Below are 26,318 nucleotides of genomic sequence, written 5' to 3'. Positions count from 1 at the left end.
CTCACATACATATAACAGCTATATACTGTGTAATCTCACATACATATAGCAGCTATATACTGTGTAATCTCACATACATATAGCAGCTATATACTGTGTAATCTCACATACATATAACAGCTATATACTGTGTAATCTCACATACATATAACAGCTATATACTGTGTAATCTCACATACATATAACAGCTATATACTGTGTAATCTCACATACATATGACAGCTATATACTCTGTAATCTCACATACATATGACAGCTATATACTGTATAATCTCACATACATATGACAGCTATATACTGTGTAATCTCACATACATATAGCAGCTATATACTGTGTAATCTCACATACATATAGCAGCTATATACTGTGTAATCTCACATACATATAGCAGCTATATACTGTGTAATCTCACATACATATAACAGCTATATACTGTGTAATCTCATATACATATAACAGCTATATACTGTGTAATCTCACATACATATAACAGCTATATACTGTGTAATCTCACATACATATAACAGCTATATACTGTGTAATCTCACATACATATAACAGCTATATACTGTGTAATCTCATATACATATAACAGCTATATACTGTGTAATCTCACATACATATAACAGCTATATACTGTGTAATCTCACATACATATAACAGCTATATACTGTGTAATCTCACATACATATAACAGCTATATACTGTGTAGTCTCACATACATATGACAGCTATATACTGTGTAATCTCACATACATATGACAGCTATATACTGTGTAATCTCACATACATATAACAGCTATATACTGTATAATCTCACATACATATGACAGCTATATACTGTGTAATCTCACATACATATGACAGCTATATACTGTATAATCTCACATACATATGACAGCTATATACTGTGTAATCTCATATACATATAACAGCTATATACTGTGTAATCTCACATACATGTAGCCGCTATATACTGTGTAATCTCACGTACATATAACAGCTATATACTGTGTAATCTCAAATACATATGACAGCTATATACTGTGTAATCTCACATACATATAGCAGCTATATACTGTGTAATCTCACATACATATAACAGCTATATACTGTGTAATCTCACATACATATAACAGCTATATACTGTGTAATCTCACATACATATAACAGCTATATACTGTGTAATCTCACATACATATGACAGCTATATACTGTGTAATCTCACATACATATAACAGCTATATACTGTGTAATCTCATATACATATAACAGCTATATACTGTGTAATCTCACATACATATAACAGCTATATACTGTGTAATCTCACATACATATAGCAGCTATATACTGTGTAATCTCACATACATATAACAGCTATATACTGTGTAATCTCACATACATATGACAGCTATATACTGTATAATCTCACATACATATGACAGCTATATACTGTGTAATCTCACATACATATAACAGCTATATACTGTGTAATCTCATATACATATAACAGCTATATACTGGGTAATCTCACATACATATAACAGCTATATACTGTGTAATCTCACATACATATAACAGCTATATACTGTATAATCTCACATACATATAGCAGCTATATACTGTGTAATCTCACATACATATAGCAGCTATATACTGTGTAATCTCACATACATATAACAGCTATATACTGTGTAATCTCACATACATATAACAGCTATATACTGTGTAATCTCACATACATATAGCAGCTATATACTGTGTAATCTCACATACATATAGCAGCTATATACTGTGTAATCTCACATACATATAACAGCTATATACTGTGTAATGTCACATACATATAGCAGCTATATACTGTGTAATCTCACATACATATAGCAGCTATATACTGTGTAATCTCACATACATATGACAGCTATATACTGTGTAATCTCACATACATATAGCAGCTATATACTGTATAATCTCACATACATATGACAGCTATATACTGTGTAATCTCACATACATATAACAGCTATATACTGTGTAATGTCACATACATATGACAGCTATATACTGTGTAATCTCACATACATATAACAGCTATATACTGTGTAATCTCACATACATATAACAGCTATATACTGTGTAATCTCACATACATATAGCAGCTATATACTGTATAATCTCACATACATATGACAGCTATATACTGTATAATCTCACATACATATGACAGCTATATACTGTGTAATCTCACATACATATAGCAGCTATATACTGTGTAATCTCACATACATATAGCCACTATATATGGTGTAATCTCACATAAATATAGCCACTATATATGGTGTAATCTCACATACATATGACAGCTATATACTGTGTAATCTCACATACATATAACAGCTATATACTGTGTAATCTCACATACATATAACAGCTATATACTGTGTAATCTCATATACATATAACAGCTATATACTGTGTAATCTCACATACATATAACAGCTATATACTGTGTAATCTCACATACATATAACAGCTATATACTGTGTAATCTCACATACATATAACAGCTATATACTGTGTAATCTCACATACATATGACAGCTATATACTACATATTGCTACATACAGACAGCAGTAATACACCTTGTAGTCACATAGAAGAGCAGTGATTGCTTTAATGGAAGAGCTACATAACCTCAGCTGATATAACCTGTGCTCGGGTAATGCTATACAGCCATGCAGCGCCATACACCTCATGCTGATACTTCTTTACAGTATAGTTTGCATATCACGACAACCCACCTTCTGGAAGTATCCTCTCTTTACTGAGCTGTCCCTCACTTGCCGGAAATAAACATATCCATAGTAATGCGCAGGGTCCCTCTGAGAGTATGGAGGTTTAAAGCCAAGAGGAAAGGCAAATAAGTGGCACTGGTTATGCATACTGACGATAACAATCTTTATTACTTAGAATCATAACTATAAATATTCACACAACATAAAATAGATGAAGATGCTGACACAAGACTAAAGAAAATAATAAAGCATAAAAACCACTGGGATACACATACGGCTATACTGACCCCTGGGATACACATACGGCTATACTGACCCCTGGGATACACATACGGCTATACTGACCCCTGGGATACACATACGGCTATACTGACCCCTGGGATACACATATGGCTATACTGACCCCTGGGATACACATACGGCTATACTGACCCCTGGGATACACATACGGCTATACTGACCCCTGGGATACACATATGGCTATACTGACCCCTGGGATACACATACGGCTATACTGACCCCTGGGATACACATACGGCTATACTGACCCCTGGGATACACATACGGCTACACTGACCCCTGGGATACACATACGGCTACACTGACCCCTGGGATACACATACGGCTATACTGACCCCTGGGATACACATACGGCTATACTGACCCCTGGGATACACATACGGCTATACTGACCCCTGGGATACACATATGGCTATACTGACCCCTGGGATACACATACGGCTATACTGACCCCTGGGATACACATACGGCTATACTGACCCCTGGGATACACATACGGCTATACTGACCCCTGGGATACACATATGGCTATACTGACCCCTGGGATACACATACGGCTATACTGACCCCTGGGATACACATACGGCTATACTGACCCCTGGGATACACATATGGCTATACTGACCCCTGGGATACACATACGGCTATACTGACCCCTGGGATACACATACGGCTATACTGACCCCTGGGATACACATACGGCTATACTGACCCCTGGGATATACATACAGTTATACTGACCCCTGGGATACACATACGGCTATACTGACCCCTGGGATATACATATGGCTATACTGACCCCTGGGATATACATACGGTTATACTGACCCCTGGGATATACATACAGCTATACTGACCCCTGGGATACACATACAGCTATACTGACCCCTGGGATACACATACGGCTATACTGACCCCTGGGATACACATACGGCTATACTGACCCCTGGGATACACATACGGCTATACTGACCCCTGGGATACACATACGGCTATACTGACCCCTGGGATACACATACGGCTATACTGACCCCTGGGATACACATACGGCTATACTGACCCCTGGGATACACATACGGCTATACTGACCCCTGGGATATACATACAGTTATACTGACCCCTGGGATACACATACGGCTATACTGACCCCTGGGATATACATATGGCTATACTGACCCCTGGGATATACATACGGTTATACTGACCCCTGGGATATACATACAGCTATACTGACCCCTGGGATACACATACAGCTATACTGACCCCTGGGATACACATACGGCTATACTGACCCCTGGGATACACATACGGCTATACTGACCCCTGGGATATACATATGGCTATACTGACCCCTGGGATACACATACGGCTATACTGACCCCTGGGGTACACATACGGTTATACTGACCCCTGGGATATACATACGGCTATACTGACCCCTGGGATACACATACGGTTATACTGACCCCTGGGATATACATACGGTTATACTGACCCCTGGGATATACATACAGCTATACTGACCCCTGGGATACACATACGGCTATACTGACCCCTGGGATACACATACGGTTATACTGACCCCTGGGATATACATACAGCTATACTGACCCCTGGGATACACATACGGCTATACTGACCCCTGGGATACACATACGGCTATACTGACCCCTGGGATACACATACGGCTACACTGACCCCTGGGGTACACATACGGTTATACTGACCCTTGGGATATACATACGGCTATACTGACCCCTGGGATACACATACGGCTATACTGACCCCTGGGATATACATACAGCTATACTGACCCCTGGGATACACATACAGCTATACTGACCCGTGGGATACACATACGGTTATACTGACCCCTGGGATATACATACAGCTATACTGACCACTGGGGTATACATACGGCTATACTGATCCCTGGGATATACATACGGTTATACTGACCCCTGGGATACACATACAGCTATACTGACCCCTGGGATACACATACGTCTATACTGACCCCTGGGATACACAAACGGCTTTACTGACCCCTGGGATACACATACGGTTATACTGACCCCTGGGATATACATACAGCTATACTGACCCCTGGGATACACATACGGCTATACTGACCCTTGGGATATACATACGGCTATACTGACCCCTGGGATACACATACAGCTATACTGACCCCTGGGATATACATACAGCTATACTGACCCCTGGGATACACATACAGCTATACTGACCCCTGGGATACACATACGGTTATACTGACCCCTGAGATACACATACAGCTATACTGACCCCTGGGATACACATACGGTTATACTGACCCCTGGGATACACATACAGCTATACTGACCCCTGGGATACACATACAGCTATACTGACCCCTGGGATACACATACAGTTATACTGACCCCTGGGATACACATACAGCTATACTGACCCCTGGGATACACATACGGTTATACTGACCCCTGGGATACACATACAGCTATACTGACCCCTGGGATACACATACGGCTATACTGACCCCTGGGATGCACATACGGTTATACTGACCCCTGGGATATACATACAGCTATACTGACCCCTGGGATACACATACGGCTATACTGACCCCTGGGATATACATACAGCTATACTGACCCCTGGGATACACATACGGCTATACTGACCCCTGGGATACACATATGGCTATACTGACCCCTGGGATACACATACGGTTATACTGACCCCTGGGATATACATACAGCTATACTGACCACTGGGATATACATACAGCTATACTGACCCCTGGGATACACATATGGCTATACTGACCCCTGGGATACACATACGGCTATACTGACCCCTGGGATACACATACAGTTATACTGACCCCTGGGATATACATACAGCTATACTGACCCCTGGGATACACATACGGCTATACTGACCCCTGGGATATACATACAGCTATACTGACCCCTGGGATACACATACGGCTATACTGACCCCTGGGATACACATACGGCTATACTGACCCCTGGGATATACATACAGCTATACTGACCCCTGGGATATACATACAGTTATACTGACCCCTGGGATACACATACAGCTATACTGACCCCTGGGATACACATACAGCTATACTGACCCCTGGGATACACATACAGCTATACTGATCCCTGGGATATACATACGGTTATACTGACCCCTGGGATATACATACGGTTATACTGACCCATAGGATATACATACAGTTATACTGACCCCTGGGATACACATACGGCTATACTGACCCCTGGGGTACACATACGGTTATACTGACCCCTGGGATATACATACGGTTATACTGACCCCTGGGATATACATACAGTTATACTGACCCCTGGGATACACATACGGTTATACTGACCCCTGGGATATACATACAGCTATACTGACCCCTGGGATACACATACTGCTATACTAACCCCTGGGATACACATACAGCTATACTGATCCCTGGGATATACATACGGTTATACTGACCCCTGGGATATACATACGGTTATACTGACCCATAGGATATACATACAGTTATACTGACCCCTGGGATACACATACGGCTATACTGACCCCTGGGGTACACATACGGTTATACTGACCCCTGGGATATACATACGGTTATACTGACCCCTGGGATATACATACAGTTATACTGACCCCTGGGATACACATACGGTTATACTGACCCCTGGGATATACATACAGCTATACTGACCCCTGGGATACACATACTGCTATACTAACCCCTGGGATACACATACGGTTATACTGACCCCTGGGATACACATACGGCTATACTGACCCCTGGGGTACACATACGGTTATACTGACCCTTGGGATATACATACGGCTATAATGACCCCTGGAAAACACATACGGTTATACTGACCACTGGGATATACATACAGCTATACTGACCCCTGGGGTACACATACGGCTATACTGACCCCTGGGATATACATATGGTTATACTGACCCCTGGGATATACATACAGCTATACTGACCCCTGGGATACACATACGTCTATACTGACCCCTGGGATACACAAACGGCTATACTGACCCCTGGGATACACAAACGGCTACACTGACCCCTGGGATACACATACGGTTATACTGACCCCTGGGATACACATACGGTTATACTGACCCTTGGGATATACATACAGCTATACTGACCCCTGGGATACACATATGGCTATACTGACCCCTGGGATATACATACAGCTATACTGACCCCTGGGATACACATACGTCTATACTGACCCCTGGGATACACAAACGGCTATACTGACCCCTGGGATACACATACGGTTATACTGACCCCTGGGATACACATACGGTTATACTGACCCTTGGGATATACATACAGCTATACTGACCCCTGGGATATACATACAGCTATACTGACCCCTGGGATACACATACGGCTATACTGACCCCTGGGATATACATACGGCTATACTGACCCCTGGGATACACATACGGCTATACTGACCCCTGGGATACACATACGGCTATACTGATCCCTGGGATACACATACGGCTATACTGACCCCTGGGATACACATACGGCTATACTGACCCCAGGGATACACATACGGCTATAATGACCCCTGGGATACACATACGGTTATACTGACCCCTGGGATATACATACAGCTATACTGATCCCTGGGATACACATACGGCTATACTGACCCCTGGGATATACATACAGCTATACTGACCCCTGGGATAAACATACAGTTATACTGACCCCTGGGATATACATACAGCTATACTGACCCCTGGGATATACATACGGTTATACTGGCCCCTGGGATACACATACGGCTATACTGACCCCTGGGATACACATACGGCTATACTGACCCCTGGGATACACATACGGTTATACTGACCCTTGGGATATACATACGGTTATACTGACCACTGGGATATACATACAGCTATACTGACCCCTGGGATACACATACGGCTATACTGACCCCTGGGATATACATACAGCTATACTGACCCCTGGGATACACATACGGCTATACTGACCACTGGGATATACATACAGCTATACTGATCCCTGGGATACACATACGGCTATACTGACCCCTGGGATATACATACAGCTATACTGACCCCTGGGAAAAACATACAGTTATACTGACCCCTGGGATATACATACAGCTATACTGACCCCTGGGATATACATACGGTTATACTGGCCCCTGGGATACACATACGGCTATACTGACCCCTGGGATACACATACGGCTATACTGACCCCTGGGATACACATACGGCTATACTGACCCCTGGGATACACATACGGTTATACTGACCCCTGGGATATACATACAGCTATACTGACCCCTGGGATACACATACGGCTATACTGACCCCTGGGATACACATATGGCTATACTGACCCCTGGGATACACATACGGCTATACTGACCCCTGGGGTACACATACGGCTATACTGACCCCTGGGATACACATATGGCTATACTGACCCCTGGGATACACATACGGCTATACTGACCCCTGGGATACACACACAGTTATACTGACCCCTGGGGTACACATACAGCTATACTGATCCCTGGGATGATAGGCCTTTTGTATATGGTACCTCAACTACTGGGCAACATTCTTCTAGCCCTGACCTGACACTGTGCCCAGGAAACATATCCTGCAATGTAACAAACCTCCTCCTCCAGTCTTAAAACTATCATTCACCTGCAAGGCAGCCGGAGCGTCACGATTATACTTTTCATCCCACTGGAAAGGGCAGTTTTGGTGACCCACAGAGCGTCGCATCCGGAAGGTAAACTGAGTATCTCCAAGACATCCTGCCATTGAGTGCAGAGAGGTAATGAGTTCTAGACTATAGGGTCACTCTATAACCTCTTCACTAGCAACATAATGTAAATCCCTTGCAATAGTATGTAAATATATAGAACTTTCACAGTTTATTCCTAGAGTAGAACTCAGATATTAAGGTTAGTATTAGGGTATTTAAATGCTACGGTTTCTGAAGACAAACATAGCATTAGTTACTTTACTCCCTGTGTCACAGCACTGAGGTCCCAGTCACTTACCCGAGTATGAGTCTGGGAAGGAGAGGTAGCAGATGCTGGTTTTCTGTTAACAAGAGGGGACAGGAAGCAGTGAGGCAATTACGCAATATGTCATATGTACCGTTAATTCTACATCTAAAAACAGTTTATTATTTTATTGTACTGACTTGTCGTATAAATAAGAAATATGGAATATGTTTAACCCTATAAGATCCCTATATAAGAAATGTTTCCATTTAGATAAAGTTAAATGGACATTAAACAACAGATTTTTCTTTGCATAAATGTTTTATAGATGATCCATTTATAAAGCCTCTACAGCTTTTTTTTTTTTTAATGTATAGTTTTATTTTTAAATAACATTGCTCTGATTTTCAGACTCCTAATCAAGCCCCAAAGTGTTAGTAGAATACTGATGTATACCTACTCCAGCTTGCTTCTGTTTGTGTAAAAGGTATTTTTATAAGCAGAAAAAGGGGGAGGGGGAGTATCTGCTATTTGCAGTGGGTGTTCCAGCTAACCTTTTCAACAGAGCTAAACTGGGAACTTCTAAGTAAGTTTTTAAACGGTTTTCTACTGGATTTTTAGATCGGTATCTGTTCATATTATTCTTTATCGTAGTGTCTATTACATGTAGTTAAATAAAAATCGGTGTATACTGTCCTTTTAAACTTAAAGTGACTGTTTCTTCAGCTCTCTATAAGCCTTAGTGTTCCTCCCGAGAGAGGCGAGCTTGTCGGCGCCACTGCGGCAGCTAATGTATAGTCACACATAATAAATAAATCAGACTGGGTGACCATTACTTTTACACAGCCTGGCACTTTGTTGTGGGCCACATGAGGTAAAGTAAAATAATAAACACATAAAATGTAGCCTCACTTTATACCATGCTCTACCGAGGCACAAGCATTGATTAGCTGCACTTGTTAATCTTATGGCCTCTTCATTAACATTAAACCCTGGGAAGAAGAGGCTATTTCTAGCTACTTTTATTGGCTCTGTTCTGTGTAGAACCAACTAACGCAGGTCCAAAACTGAAACCCAAAAGCTCCACCTTTCTGAAAATATATTTTGCACTTCTCTCTCTCTCTAATGTAATTGGTAAACAACCCCACAAAACATCTCAACCAAGAGAGTTTGCTAGGCTAGGAAAATACTGTGAATGGCAAACTAGAGACACAGTTATGTGTATATATATAATCCACGGGAAAAGCAAGTGAACCCACTATGTGGGTGAGTAGCCAAAGTTACCTTAGGTAAGCTGAGCCGAACCTCTCGGAGTGTGATGTAAAGTATGGCTTGTAGAGCTGCAAACAAACACAGCTTCAGCGTAACTGCTGTTTGTTTAAATCCCTGCTGACCGGAGCGAAAACACCCTCCTGGGTGTGCGACTTGGTATCCAACCCAAAAAGCCCGTCTGACTAGACCCCTTCACGGACAGGTGGCAATGAGGAATCTCTGCACATATTTTCTGCAGCCACAGCTCCTCTGCTCACAGCATGGACGCCGGTCACTCGACCCTCACCTCACTCGTCCGCACAGGTCACATGGGTCAGAAACGTCACTCCCGGTCAGCAACACAGGGACCAATCCAATAGAGTCTCTTTTTTATTTTGTAAATCCACAAGTGAAGGGAAAGCTGCTCCTATCAGGCAAGTTAAATTCATCCAAGAAGTAGGTAGGAACAGCAATGGGTAAACTAAAAAATGCTTTATTTAACAAACGTTACAACATCCATAGGAGGGCAATGGATACTGATACAAGAAAAACAACAGTATACGCGTTTCGGCGTTAGTTGTATTCACTACTGCTAAAAGTTACTCAGACATGCTGGCTTAAAAGGAGTGTGATCTACACCCATTGGATAAAACGTAACGCACCTCTCTCTTATACAATGTATCAGCTAAGTGCTGGAAAAAAGTTCCCTAGCAATACACAATAATTTATTCTTGTCTCACAAATTTATAGAACTCTCCAAATGGTTTAGATAACATCTATGAATGATAAAAAAAAGAGAAATATATATTTCAGCTACGTTTATACAGACGCAGGAAATGCCTGCACCATTTGAAACAGAATCTCTGCTATAAAGGCTAAACATAGGACCTAAAAGATGTATGTTGTATATAGTGTTTGCATGATCATAGGGACCACTACTGACCTAAAGAATATGTTGTATATAGTGTTTGCATGATCATAGGGACCACTACTGACCTCAAGAATATGTATGACAGTACTGACCTCAAGAATATGTATGACAGTACTGACCTAAAGAATATGTATGACAGTACTGACCTAAAGAATATGTATGACAGTACTGACCTAAAGAATATGTATGACAGTACTGACCTAAAGAATATGTATGACAGTACTGACCTAAAGAATATGTATGACAGTACAAACCTAAAGAATATGTATGACAGTACTGACCTAAAGAATATGTATGACAGCACTGACCTAAAGAATATGTTGTATATAGTGTTTGCATGATCATAGGGACCACTACTGACCTAAAGAATATGTATGACAGCACTGACCTAAAGAATATGTATGACAGCACTGACCTAAAGAATATGTATGACAGTACTGACCTAAAGAATATGTATGACAGTACTGACCTAAAGAATATGTATGACAGTACTGACCTAAAGAATATGTATGACAGTACTGACCTAAAGAATATGTATGACAGTACTGACCTAAAGAATATGTATGACAGCACTGACCTAAAGAATATGTATGACAGTACTGACCTAAAGAATATGTATGACAGTACTAACCTAAAGAATATGTATGACAGTACTGACCTAAAGAATATGTATGACAGTACTGACCTAAAGAATATGTATGACAGCACTGACCTAAAGAATATGTATGACAGTACTAACCTAAAGAATATGTATGACATTACTGACCTAAAGAATATGTATGACAGTACTGACCTAAAGAATATGTATGACAGTACTAACCTAAAGAATATGTATGACAGTACTGACCTAAAGAATATGTATGACAGTACTGACCTAAAGAATATGTATGACAGTACTAACCTAAAGAATATGTATGACAGTACTGACCTAAAGAATATGTATGACAGTACTGACCTAAAGAATATGTATGACAGTACTAACCTAAAGAATATGTATGACAGTACTGACCTAAAGAATATGTATGACAGTACTGACCTAAAGAATATGTATGACAGTACTGACCTAAAGAATATGTATGACAGTACTGACCTAAAGAATATGTATGACAGTACTGACCTAAAGAATATGTATGACAGTACTAACCTAAAGAATATGTATGACAGTACTGACCTAAAGAATATGTATGACAGTACTGACCTAAAGAATATGTATGACAGTACTGACCTAAAGAATATGTATGACAGTACTGACCTAAAGAATATGTATGACAGTACTGACCTAAAGAATATGTATGACAGTACTGACCTAAAGAATATGTATGACAGTACTAACCTAAAGAATATGTATGACAGTACTGACCTAAAGAATATGTATGACAGTACTAACCTAAAGAATATGTTGTATATAGTGTTTGCATGATCATAGGGACCACTACTAACCTAAAGAATATGTATGACAGTACTAACCTAAAGAATATGTATGACAGTACTAACCTAAAGAATATGTATGACAGTATGTATGTAAAAACCGCTAAAAGGTAAGCATATACTGTTGTTTTTCTTGTATCAGTATCCATTGCCCTCCTATGGATGTTTTAGCGTTTGTTAAATAAATATTTTACCCATTGCTGTTCCTAGCTACTTCTTGGATGAATTTAACTTGTCTGATAGGAGCAGCTTTCCCTTCACTTGTGGATTTACAAAATAAAAAAGATACTCTATTGGATTGGTCCCTGTGTTGCTGACCGGGAGTGACGTTTCTGACCCATGTGACCTGTGCGGACGAGTGAGATGAGGGTGGAGTGACCGGCGTCCATGCTGTGAGCAGAGGAGCCGTGGCTGCAGAAAATATGTGCAGAGATTCCTCATTGCCACCTGTCCGTGAAGGGGTCTAGTCAGACGGGCTTTTTTGGTTGGATACCAAGTCGCACACCCAGGAGGGTGTTTTCGCTCCGGTTAGCAGGGATTTAAACAAACAGCAGTTACGCTGAAGCTGTGTTTGTTTGCAGCTCTACAAGCCATACTTTACATCACACTCCAAGAGGTTCGGCTCGGCTTAGCTAAGGTAACTTTGGCTACTCACCCACATAGTGGGTTCACTTCCTTTTCCCGTGGATTATATATATACACATAACTGTGTCTCTAGTTTGCCACTCACAGTATTTTCCTAGCCTAGCAAACTCTCTTGGTTGGGATTTGATCATGGTATAAGTGCTACAAGCGGCACTACTAAGCCTAGTTTTATACTGTAAGAAGGAGAAAAGAATACACAATGGAGGGCTCACAATTTTATTCTCTCCTACCTGTAGTCCCACGGGATGAGCCAGATACCGAGTTGGCTAAAGTATTTTCGACTAGCAAGTTGGCTATGCATTGAGTGATCTATTCAAGGAAATGGACAAACTTTGTGTAAAAGAGACTAAATTACAGTGGGACATCTGGACCCTGGGAAAATATATAGACCTTAATATGGTACCCAGGGGTCTGAGAATCACCAAGTATCACACCTTTGAGGTGGAGGACATTGAGTTTATTAACTCATGGAACAACATATTAAATTAATGCTCTGCTAGATTGATGGTATTGTTGGTAGCTTACAAAGTTAAACTACTTTGCACTGTAAGGGATAATATCAATGCTATCCAGGTTGAATTGAATAAACGTAAACATGAGGTTGACTATTCCCGTATTGATGAGGTACTAAGAAAGTCTGTAGTTAACACCAAAACCATTGTGATGAATGTAAAACATACTAAATATTTGCGTGACCAGGCAGATTATAATACCGACACAGTATGTCTGGAATAAAACACAAAGATTTAATACACGCAGATATTATAATAGGAATAGAAGCCGTGGTAGATCACGCAATAGGAACCAAGGACCCAGGTCCACTAGTGGCAATCGTGTAACATTTTCAGACAGCGATGTAGATTCAGACGAGGATCGCCAATCTGACAGAGAGCAATCCAATAAGGATAGACCAGGTATCTTGAAGCATAATCAAGACAATATAATTCAGGACACACACGCACATAATGTATCAGCACAATCTGCCACTAGACCTAAAGAAAAGGAAAGAAACAAATATCATACTATGCCAAATACTAGAGATGTATTACCCACAACCAGTCATGATCAAGGTAGCAATCAGGTGGAACAGGTTTTTTCTACAGTCCCGAGGAACCCGGAAGGGCGAGAGAACATTGCAGCAACACAGAACAGGTACCCTCGCAGGGGAACAAAACCAGCCACAAAGTACAAACCCTCAGTGTAATCAACTTATCTCAATTTGTTTTGAGTGAATCCCAAATTAAACTACTAAGCTTAGGTTTGGGTTTTGTACCTGTGACTGGATTTGATCTATTTAAGACCATGATAGATGTGAACCGGTTAGTTCGCAACATTACTCTAAAGAAACATTTTTCTGGTTGTGAGCAACAACCTGGTTTTGTTACCAGTGACACCACTGTTCTCAATGCAGCATAAATAAATCTAAACACCAATCTTTCTTTTTCTGAAACGTGTGACGTTATTACATTAGATAGATTGGAGAGGAAGGGTTGTACAGACATTGATCATATCAGCATGGATACATTTGGGGGTTTCAGAAAACCATCCACCTTCTATCCAATCCACAGCAGAGGTCCCCTTTTCGAAACGTTCTACAGTAGAGTGGAAAAAGACCTAAGAATTTGGCTTTTAAAAAACATAAGACCACAGATAATTTATCCAAATTAGAAAGACAGGCTCTTAATGAGCTTCAAACCAATGACAACATTGTGGTCAAGGCTGCCGATATTGGGGGCTCTGTTGTGGTTATGGATAGGAAGGCATATAGAGAAGAAGTTCTTCATCAACTCACAGATACCACACAATATTCTGTCCTTTCCACTAACCCTACCAAAACGGTACCAGGTAGAATGTATGCACCTTCTGGATGATGGGCTAGAACAAGGATTTTTGGATAGAAACACTTTTTAATATTTATATGTTGAACATCCTGTTATTCCAGTGTTTCACCACCTCCCGAAGGTGCATAAGTCCCTGGTACAAGTAACAGGTCGCCCAATTGTGAGCGGTATAGGCTCTCTTTTTGAACATATTTCGGAGTGGCTAGATGCCATACTCCGTTCTTTGGTTCAGGCCCTCCCGAGTTACCTCCATAATTCTAAACATGTATTAAAAGTAATGCAAGAGATGTCTTGGGATTCCACGCATAATTGAATGACAGTTGACGTAACTGCCCTATATTTTTCCTTTCCCCGTGCCAAAGGACTTTATGCCCTTGAAAGTTTCCTAACACATTACTCCACCTTGAGTCCTGAATTCCATAAATATGTAGTTGATGTGACAGATTTTCTCCTATGCCACAATTATTTTGAGTTTGATGGGGTTTTTTTTATCTCCAGAGATGTGGGACAGCTATGGGGGCAAAGTGTACCCACTCCTATGCCAACCTGTATATGGGTTTGTGGGAGTTGTCCCACATCTTTGGTGATATTAACCCCTTCAGGACTAATATCATTTATTTTGGACGTTTTATCGACAACCTACTCTTTATTTGGCAAGGGAATTAGGGTGAGCATGTGCGATTTTATTGGTTACATCAATACAAATGATTAAAATCTCAAATTTACTTCTATACATTTTTTGGACATAACTATTTTAGGTACACCAGAGGGCAAGATAGAAAGCAGCATATATAGAAAGCCCATTTCAGGAAATTCAGTGCTAACAAGCTGCCACCCCAAGAATGTATCATATTCCATAGCCAAGGGGCAACTAATCAGGACCAAAATAAATTGCTCTACTGAGCAAGTCTTTTTGAAGCATCAACAGGAACTAGTGGAATGTTTGGAAAATAGGGGTTACCCCAAAAAAACGATTTAACGAGCAGTTAAGGAAGTAAAGGATATCCATAGACATGCCCTTTTGGCTGACAAAAAAAAAAACAACTAACATCATTAATACCAACAAGCAAGTTACGTTTGTGACCAATTTTAGCTCAGATTACAATCAAATCTGAAACATTGTAAGGAAACATTTCAAACTACTTGTGGCAGAGGATAGACCCACTGACTGTGTAGCTAATGGTATCAGATGCTCCTATTGGAGAAATAAATCCTTGGGTAATTATTTATCCCCCAAAGTATTGAGAAAAACCCCTGCAACAACTAGTTCATGGCTTACAAGCAAGGGCATGTTTAGGTGTGGAAATAGCAGGTGCAGGGCCTGTGATTACATTGTTATCTCTGACACGTTTACATCTGCTGTCACTGGTCGGACATTCAACATAAATTACTGTTTAAATTGCACGTCCAATTTTGATATTTATTTAATAACCTGTACCCAGTGCAATATACAGTATGTCGGGCTCACGAATTGTGACATCAGATCACTTATCAGAGAACATTTCTCCACTATTAATGTGGGCCAATCCTTTTCTCCAATAATGCAACATTTTGTTACAGCACATAACAAAAATGTCTCCAGTTTTAAGTGGTTGGCCATAGACCAAGTACCACCTCCCAAGCGTGGCGGAGTCAGGCAGATACTTCTGGAAAATGCTGTGGATCTTTAAATTGTCTACCAAGATACCTTCAGGTCTATATGCTGAGTCAGATTGAATAAAGTATTGGTAATAGGTTATATCATATTATTTTCCTTAGGTCCCATGCTCTAAAATTGGTGTTCTATCTGTATTTTTACCTTTTAGCGGTTTTTACATACATACTGTCATACATATTCTTTAGGTCAGTAGTGGTCCCTATGATCATGCAAACACTATATACAACATACATCTTTTAGGTCCTATGTTTAGCCTTTATAGCAGAGATTCTGTTTCAAATGGTGCAGGCATTTCCTGCGTTTGTATAAACGTACCTGAAAAGGAAATGTATGCTTACCTGATAAATTGATTTCTTCTACGATACGACGAGTCCACGGATTCATCCTTACTTGTGGGATATTATCCTCCTGCTAACAGGAAGTGGCAAAGAGCACCACAGCAGAGCTATATATATAGCTCCTCCCTTCTCTCCACCCCCAGTCAGTCGACCGAAGGTATAGGAAGAGAAAAGAAAAGCTAAAAAGGTGCAGAGGTGACTGAAGTTTTGAAAACAAAAATATAATCTGTCTAATATGACAGAGAGGGCCGTGGACTCGTCGTATAGTAGAATAAATTAATTTATCAGGTAAGCATGAATTTCCTTTTCTTCTACTAGATACGACGAGTCCACGGATTCATCCTTACTTGTGGGATACAATACCAAAGCAACAGGACACGGATGAACGGGAGGGACAAGACAGATACCTAAACGGAAGGCACAACTGCTTGAAGAACTTTTCTCCCAAAAATAGCCTCAGTAGAAGCAAAAGTATCAAATTTGTAAAATTTGGAAAAGGTATGAAGGGAGGACCAAGTCGCAGCCTTACAAATCTGTTCAACAGAAGCATCGTTTTTAAAAGCCCATGTGGAAGCCACCGCTCTAGTAGAATGAGCTGTAATTTTTTTCAGGAGGCTGCTGTCCAGCAGTCTCGTATGCCAAACGGATGATGCTTTTCAGCCAAAAAGAAAGAGAGGTAGCCGTAGCTTTTTGACCCCTAAGCTTACCAGAATAGACAACAAATAGGGAAGATGTTTGACGGAAATCCTTGGTCGCTTGTAAGTAATACTTCAAGGCACGAACCACGTCCAAGTTATGTAACAGACGCTCCTTCTTAGAAGAAGGATTAGGACACAAAGAAGGAACAACAATTTCCTGATTAATATTCTTATTTGAAACAAACTTAGGAAGGAATCCAGGTTTAGTACGCAAAACCACCTTATCAAAATGCAATATAAGATAAGGCGAGTCACATTGAAACGCAGAAAACTCAGAAACTCTTCGAGCAGAAGAGATAGCAAATAAAAACAAAACTTTCCAAGATAAAAGCTTAATATCTATGGAATGCATGGGTTCAAACTGAACCCCTTGAAGAACATTGAGAACTAAATTCAAACTCCATGGCGGAGCAACAGGTTTAAACACAGGCTTGATTCTGCCTAAAGCCTGACAAAAAGACTGAACATCTGGGACATCCGCCAGACGCTTGTGTAGTAAAATTGACAAAGCAGAAATTTGTCCCTTTAAGGAATTAGCTGATAATCCCTTTTCCAATCCTTCTTGGAGAAAGGACAAAATCCTAGGAATCCTAACCCTACTCCATGAGTAGCCCTTGGATTCGCACCAATAAAGATATTTATGCCATATCTTATGGTAAATTTTCCTAATGACAGGCTTGCGAGCCTGAATCAACGTATCAATGACCGACTCAGAGAATCCCCGCTTAGATAAAATCAAGCGTTCAATCTCCAGGCAGTCAGCTGCAGAGAATTTAGATTTGGAGGTTGGAACGGACCTTGGATGAGAAGGTCCTGTCTCAGTGGCAGTTTCCATGGTGGCAGAGATGACATTTCCACTAGATCTGCATACCAAGTCCTGCGTAACCACGCATGCGCTATCAAGATTACCGAAGCCCTCTCCTGTTTGATTCTGGCAATCAGACGAGGTAGGAGAGGAAAAGGAGGAAACACATAAGCCAGGTTGAACGACCAAAGTACTGCTAGAGCATCTATCAGTACTGCTTGGGGATCCCTTGATCTGGACCCGTAACAAGGAAGTTTGGCATTCTGACGAGATGCCATCAGATCCAATTCCGGTGTGCCCCATTGACGGATCAATGCCGCAAACACCTCCGGATGGAGCTCCCACTCCCCCGGATGAAAAGTCTGATGACTTAGAAAATCCGCTTCCCAGTTCTCTACTCCTGGGATATAGATTGCTGATAGATGGCAAGAGTGAGTCTCTGCCCATCGAATTATATTGGAAACCTCTATCATCGCTAGAGAACTCTTTGTTCCCCCTTGATGGTTGATATATGCTACAGTCGTGATATTGTCCGACTGGAATCTTATGAATTTGGCCAAAGCCAACTGAGGTCACGTTTGAAGCGCGTTGAATATTGCTCTCAGTTCCAGAATATTGATTGGTAGTAGGGACTCCTCCTGAGTCCCAACACACTGAGCCTTCAGGGAATTCCAGACTGCACCCTGGCCCAAGAGGCTGGCGTCCGTCGTCACTATGACCCATGCTGGCCTGCGGAAGCACATTCCCTGGGACAGATGATCCTGTGACAACCACCAAAGAAGAGAGTCTCTGGTCTCTAGGTCCAGATTTATCTGAGGAGATAAATCTGCATAATCCCCATTCCACTGTCTGAGCATGCACAGCTGCAGTGGTCTGAGATGAAAGCGAGCAAACGGAACGATGTCCATTGCCGCTACCATTAATACAATGACCTCCATACACTGCGCCACTGATGGCCGAGGAATGGCCTGAAGTGCTCGGCAAGTAGTTAGGATCTTTGATTTTCTGACCTCCGTCAGAAAAATTTTCATGTCTACCGAGTCTATCAGAGTTCCCAGGAATGGAACTCTTATCAGTGGAACTAGTGGACTCTTTCCCATATTCACCTTCCACCCGTAAGTTCTTAGAAATGCCAACACGATGTCCGTGTGAGATTTGGCTAGATGGTAAGTTGATGCCTGAATCAAAATATCATCCAGATAGGGCACCACTGCTATGCCCCGCGGCCTTAGAATCGCCAGAAGGGACCCTAGCACTTTTGTGAAAATTATGGGAACTGTGGCCAACCCGAAAGGGAGGGCCACAAACTGGTAGTGTTTGTCCAGGAAGGCGAACCTGAGAAACTGGTGATGATCTTTGTGGATAGAAATGTGAAGATACGCATCCTTCAAGTCCACGGTGGTCATATATTGGAACATTCAATTAAACTTTAAACAATTTTTAAATAGATGTTACTACTTCACTGAGTGTATGCTGCCATAAACTCCCAATTATCATAACTTAGATGTCAGGATTTAGTATGGTAGCAATTTATCTGAATGGATATAAAAATGGTGGATATAACATAGGTTGTATGTCTTTAACAAAACATATGTTATCTTTGAAATTAACTGATATTGAAATACTAATATTGGTAAGATTTCATAACTAACTTTCAAGATGTGATTATGTATTTTAAGCAAGTATTTGTTGATACATATTGATTTGGTTTTAGTAAATTTGAATAAGCAGGTTAAATATGAATCAAACAGAGTAGAAGCGATTTTGGAATGAATAATATTACGCTTTGAAAACATAACGAAATGTAGAGTCTGAAGTCATTGGTAACAAAGTAATACCTTTGAGTTGAATAATAATCTTACTGAACCTTTTGGAGTAATGGAGGATCGAGTAGAACTTTGTGTTTGCAAACACGGAAGCTTTGTCTTTAGGCGCGCAGTCTACAGCTGATCAGAGCAGAGCGGGAGCTGCGTAGCACATCCAGCTGATCAGTGAAGAGCGGGTGACGTCACCAAGTTCCGAGCTCACAATAATAGTTGCAGCGCTGTTGCAGATCCAAAGGGTAATAAGATTACAGATAGAAATTCATAAGTTAGATATCTTGTTTCCCAAACACTGTTAAGTAGTCTCACTAGAGAGGAGGTATAAGGATTGAAGAATTAGTAGTATAATAAATGATGATATCATAAGGCTTAAACTGGATAACAGAAATACACTGAGCAACAGTACTTCCCTCAGTGATCCAATAATCAAGCATTGGACACTGGAAGTAATGAACCTAAATAGGGTGCAGGAATGGGGAGGAGATTTGACTTAAAGGCAAAGTATGGAAGTCAAATCCTGACAGATCCCCCCTGTCAAGAGCCCCCTCCAGGCTTTTTAGGCCCAGGCTTCAAAGGATAAGCGGCATGGAAAGCAGACAACAAATCCGGGGCATGTAAGTCACGAACAGGTATCCAGGAATTCTCATCATCATCATAACCCTTCCAGTGAACAAGATATTCTAGCGTCCTGTGACGTCTCCGAGAATCCAGTATGTCATCAACCTCATATTCAAGAGGGTCTGTGATAGACAAGGGAAAGTCACTAGGGTGTGGACAATCCTGTCCCAAATAGGGTTTTAGAAGCGATACATGAAAAGATGGATGGATATGCATTGAAGAGGGTAAACGTAAAGTCACAGCATTTTCGTTTATGATTTTCGTTATGGGGAATGGTCCAATAAATTGATCCGCTAGTTTTTTACTAGGAACTGGCAATTTTATGTTTTTAGTAGATAACCAGACCAGATCATCAATTTTATATTTAGGAGCTGGTATCCTCTTTTTGTCAAAATAATACTTCTGAGTGTTTTTAGCATTAAGTAAATGTTCTTGCAAACTTGAAGTGACTTCCCTCAATCTGTCAGTATATTGGGAGACTGATGGAGATTCAGAACACTTTAGGGAAGACGGATAAGTGCGAGGATGATATCCATAGGTTGCAAAAAAAGGCGAGTATTTGGTTGAACTGTTAACTGAATTATTATATGCAAATTCTGCATTAGATAATAACTCAAACCAATCATCCTGGTGAGATGAAATGAAACACCTGAGATATTGTTCAAGAATTTGGTTTACACGTTCAGTTAATCCATTAGATTGTGGATGAAAAGCTGTAGTGAATTTTAAAGTAATCTGTAAAGTTTTACATAGAAATCTCCAGAATTTTGAGGTAAACTGCGTTCCTCGATCCGATACTATAGTTGTAGGTAATCCATGTAATTTTATAACATGATTTTTAAAAGCAATAGCTGTTGTATAAGCTGTGGGAGTTCTTTTCAATGGGATAAAATGTGCCAATCTAGTGAAATGATCAACTACAACCATTATGGTATTATGTCCATGTGACAATGGTAGGTCAACAATAAAATCCAAAGATATTATATCCCACGGTTTTTGTGGTATGGGTAATGGAGAGAGAAACCCATAGGGTTTATGATGTTCTTTCTTTTTAGTTGCACAGATCTGACAATTAGAAATATAGTCTTGTACAATGCATTTTAAATGGGGCCACCAATACATTCGCTTAATTAATTCAGTTGTTTTTTCAACACCTGGATGTCCTGCTAGGGGGGTTTCATGATGTTGCTGAATGATGTGATTTCTTAGAGAGTTAGGTACGTATATTAAGTCTTTGTGCATGTAAAGACCTGTTTCCGAATCTGTTATGCAGATTGGAGGAATTGTTGTATCTGCTTGTTGAGCTTGATACAAATCGGAAGTTGTTATGGTTGTGAAACCAACTATTTTTGAAGAGGGAATGATATGTGTTAAACTATCATTGTCTTCCTTTAATTCAAAAGATCTTGACAGAGCATCTGCCCTAATGTTTTTTGTTCCAGGGATGTAAGTCAGTGTGAAATTGAATCGGTCTAGAAACAAGGCCCATCTTACTTGCCTGGATGACAAAGTTTTATTTCTTTTGAGGTATTGTAGATTCCTGTGGTCAGTAAATACCTGAAATGGTACACTGGTTCCTTCTAGGAGGTGTCGCCAATGTTCCATGGAGGATTTCATTGCCAATAATTCCTTATCACCCACGGAGTAGTTTTGTTCGGCGGAGGTTAACCTCCGGGAGTAATAGGCAATAGGATGAGGTATTATATCATCTTTTCTTTGCTGAGAAAGAATGGCACCAATGCCTACGTTTGAGGCATCTACTTCCAGAATATAAGGTATCTCTGGATCAGGCAACCGAAGGATGGGTGCTTTTGTGAATTCTTTCTTTAAGTGAAGAAACGCATGGTTAGCTTTTTGATCCCAATCAAATCTTTTTTTTCCTGTCAATTGGGTAAGAGGTTGAACAATAGTGGAAAAATGGTTGATGAATTTTCTGTAGAAGTTTGTAAATCCTAAAAATCTTTGTAGTGATTTCAATGAAGTAGGTATGGGCCAATTTTCTATTGCAATTAATTTATCTTGATCCATTTGAATTCCTCTTGGGGATATGATATATCCCAGAAACTTTATTGTGTCTTTGTGAAAATGACATTTTTCCATTTTGGCAAAGAGTTTATGTTCTCTTAATGTTGCTAAGACCCATCGTACATGTTTCATGTGTTCAGCTAATGATTTTGAATACATTAGTATGTCGTCAAGATAAACTATTACACAAACATCCATCAACTCTTTAAAAATTTCATTAATGAAAAATTGAAAAGTTGCTGGTGCATTTGTCAAGCCAAATGGCATGACGTTGTACTGAAATAAACCATACCTTGTCTTAAATGCAGTTTTCCACTCATCCCCAGATCTCATCCGAATTAAATTGTATGCTCTTTTTAAATCCAATTTCGTGAAAATTGTTGCGCCCTGGAGAAGCTCAATTATTTCTGGGAGTGGTAAGGGGTATCTGTTTTTAATAGTGACTGCATTTAAAGCACGATAATCAATGATTGGCCTCAAAGTGCCATCTTTGTTAGTTACAAAAAATATTGCTGAAGCTATGGGAGAAGATGATGGAGAAATAAAACCTTTTTTCAGATTTTCATCTAAGTAATCTCTTAAATGTTTTAATTCTTTATGTGATAAAGGAAATATTTTTCCAGAAGGTACTTCAACCCCAGGTTTTGTGTCTATAGGACAGTCAAAATGCCTATGTGGCGGGAGTGTCTCAGCATTCTTTAGATTGAATACATCACTGTAATCGTTATACACATCAGGTAGTTTGGAAGTGATCTGTCCTATTGTTACATAGGGATAGCATGTGTTCTTACAGTAATGTGAATTAAAAGTGATGTTGTTTGTTAACCAATCAATTGATGGATTGTGTTTTTTTAACCATGGGAAACCAAGTATAATGGGGTGTATAGAACTGGGTATGATATCGTAAGATAAATATTCTTTATGACCATCAGGTGTTATGGTTAAGAGTGGTATAGTGTGATGTGTAATAGGCCCCTTTAGAATCTGTGAACCATCTATAACTCTCACAAAAACAGGAGCAGATTTCTGCATAATTGGAATTTTATTTAACCTTACAACAGAATCTTCTATAAAGACTCCATCAGCCCCAGAATCAACGATAGCTTCGTTCTGAACTTGTTGCTGGTCCCACTGTAATGACAAGGTAATGGATAAATGAGAGGTAGATTTGGTGTATTCAGAAGGACAGTTATTTGTCAACTTACCCTTCTTTTGGCGTAAAAGAATAGGACAGGAGGTCACCTCATGGTCTTTGTTGGCACAGTATAAACATAGATTCGCCAAGCGTCTTCTTTGTTTCTCTTCTTGAGTGAGGGGAGCTCGAATAGTGCCTATTTCCATGGGTACAGGCGCTGCTTGATATCTTTCTTTTTCTGGAAAAGCTTGATATGACTTTTTGAGGGTTACTTCTTGTTGATGTTTTTCATATCTCCTTTCACGGTATCTCCTATCCATGGTGATACAGTTTGATTAAAGCTTCTAGAGTCTCAGGAAAATCTACTCTTGATAGCTCATCTTTTAGATATTCAGATAAACCTAACCGAAACTGGTTTTTTAGGCTTACTGAATTCCATTGTGAGTCAGTGGCCCATAACTGAAAATCAGCTATGTAGTCTTCCACTGCTCGCTTGCCCTGACGAAGGGATCTCAAACGTTGCTCTGCTGTTTGTTGTTTATTCACATCCTCATATAACACAGCCATAGTACGAAAAAAATCTTCCAATGAATCTAATATTGGATCCTCAGTTTCCAAAAACCTGTCTGCCCATGCTCTGGGTTCGCCGGATAAATAAGAGATGGCTGTGAAAACTTTAATTTTTTCTGAGCGATAGGTTCTAGGTTTTAGAGAAAATAGCAATATACAGGCGTTTTTGAATTCTCTAAATTTGGTACGGTCACCAGAAAATGGAATGGGAGGATTTACCTGAGGTTCAGGCATTTCATTAGTCTTTTGAGTGATAAATTCATTTATTACCCTTTTTAATGTGCTATTTTCATTTTTTAGCTCAGTTAATCCTTGAGCTAATATTTCAACTTTCTGATTTAATGTAGTTATTTGATTGGATATTTCAACAGGATCCATAATCAATTCTGAAATTGTGAATATATATAAAAATTCACTATTTTTAAATGGCTTGATTATTCTGTAACATTCTATTAAACTTTAAACAATTTTTAAATAGATGTTACTACTTCACTGAGTGTATGCTGCCATAAACTCCCAATTATCATAACTTAGATGTCAGGATTTAGTATGGTAGCAATTTATCTGAATGGATATAAAAATGGTGGATATAACATAGGTTGTATGTCTTTAACAAAACATATGTTATCTTTGAAATTAACTGATATTGAAATACTAATATTGGTAAGATTTCATAACTAACTTTCAAGATGTGATTATGTATTTTAAGCAAGTATTTGTTGATACATATTGATTTGGTTTTAGTAAATTTGAATAAGCAGGTTAAATAAGAATCAAACAGAGTAGAAGCGATTTTGGAATGAATAATATTACGCTTTGAAAACATAACGAAATGTAGAGTCTGAAGTCATTGGTAACAAAGTCATACCTTTGAGTTGAATAATAATCTTACTGAACCTTTTGGAGTAATGGAGGATCGAGTAGAACTTTGTGTTTGCAAACACGGAAGCTTTGTCTTTAGGCGCGCAGTCTACAGCTGATCAGAGCAGAGCGGGAGCTGCGTAGCACATCCAGTTGATCAGTGAAGAGCGGGTGACGTCACCAAGTTCCGAGCTCACAATAATAGTTGCAGCGCTGTTGCAGATCCAAAGGTTAATAAGATTACAGATAGAAATTCATAAGTTAGATATCTTGTTTCCCAAACACTGTTAAGTAGTCTCGCTAGAGAGGAGGTATAAGGATTGAAGAATTAGTAGTATAATAAATGATGATATCATAAGGCTTAAACTGGATAACAGAAATAAACTGAGCAACAGTACTTCCCTCAGTGATCCAATAATCAAGCATTGGACACTGGAAGTAATGAACCTAAATAGGGTGCAGGAATGGGGAGGAGATTTGACTTAAAGGCAAAGTATGGAAGTCAA

General features: G+C 39.9%; 1 protein-coding gene across 1 annotated transcript in view; it reads right to left on the bottom strand.

Moving 5' to 3' along the window:
• The window catches only part of LOC128662718 (protein DENND6B-like), a 574,365-nt gene that overhangs the window by 499,058 nt on the left and 48,989 nt on the right, over positions 1–26,318 (bottom strand). Inside the window, exons 3-5 of the mRNA XM_053716624.1 lie at positions 9,241–9,283; positions 8,879–8,991; positions 2,804–2,884 (exon numbers count right to left, since the gene is read on the bottom strand). Of these exons, the coding sequence (XP_053572599.1) occupies positions 2,804–2,884; positions 8,879–8,991; positions 9,241–9,283 (237 nt within the window). The remainder of the gene's footprint in view (positions 1–2,803; positions 2,885–8,878; positions 8,992–9,240; positions 9,284–26,318) is intronic.

Source organism: Bombina bombina, chromosome 6, assembly GCF_027579735.1.
Source record: "Bombina bombina isolate aBomBom1 chromosome 6, aBomBom1.pri, whole genome shotgun sequence".
Classification (NCBI taxonomy): domain Eukaryota; kingdom Metazoa; phylum Chordata; class Amphibia; order Anura; family Bombinatoridae; genus Bombina; species Bombina bombina.
This window is presented reverse-complemented; position numbering and strand designations above follow the sequence as displayed.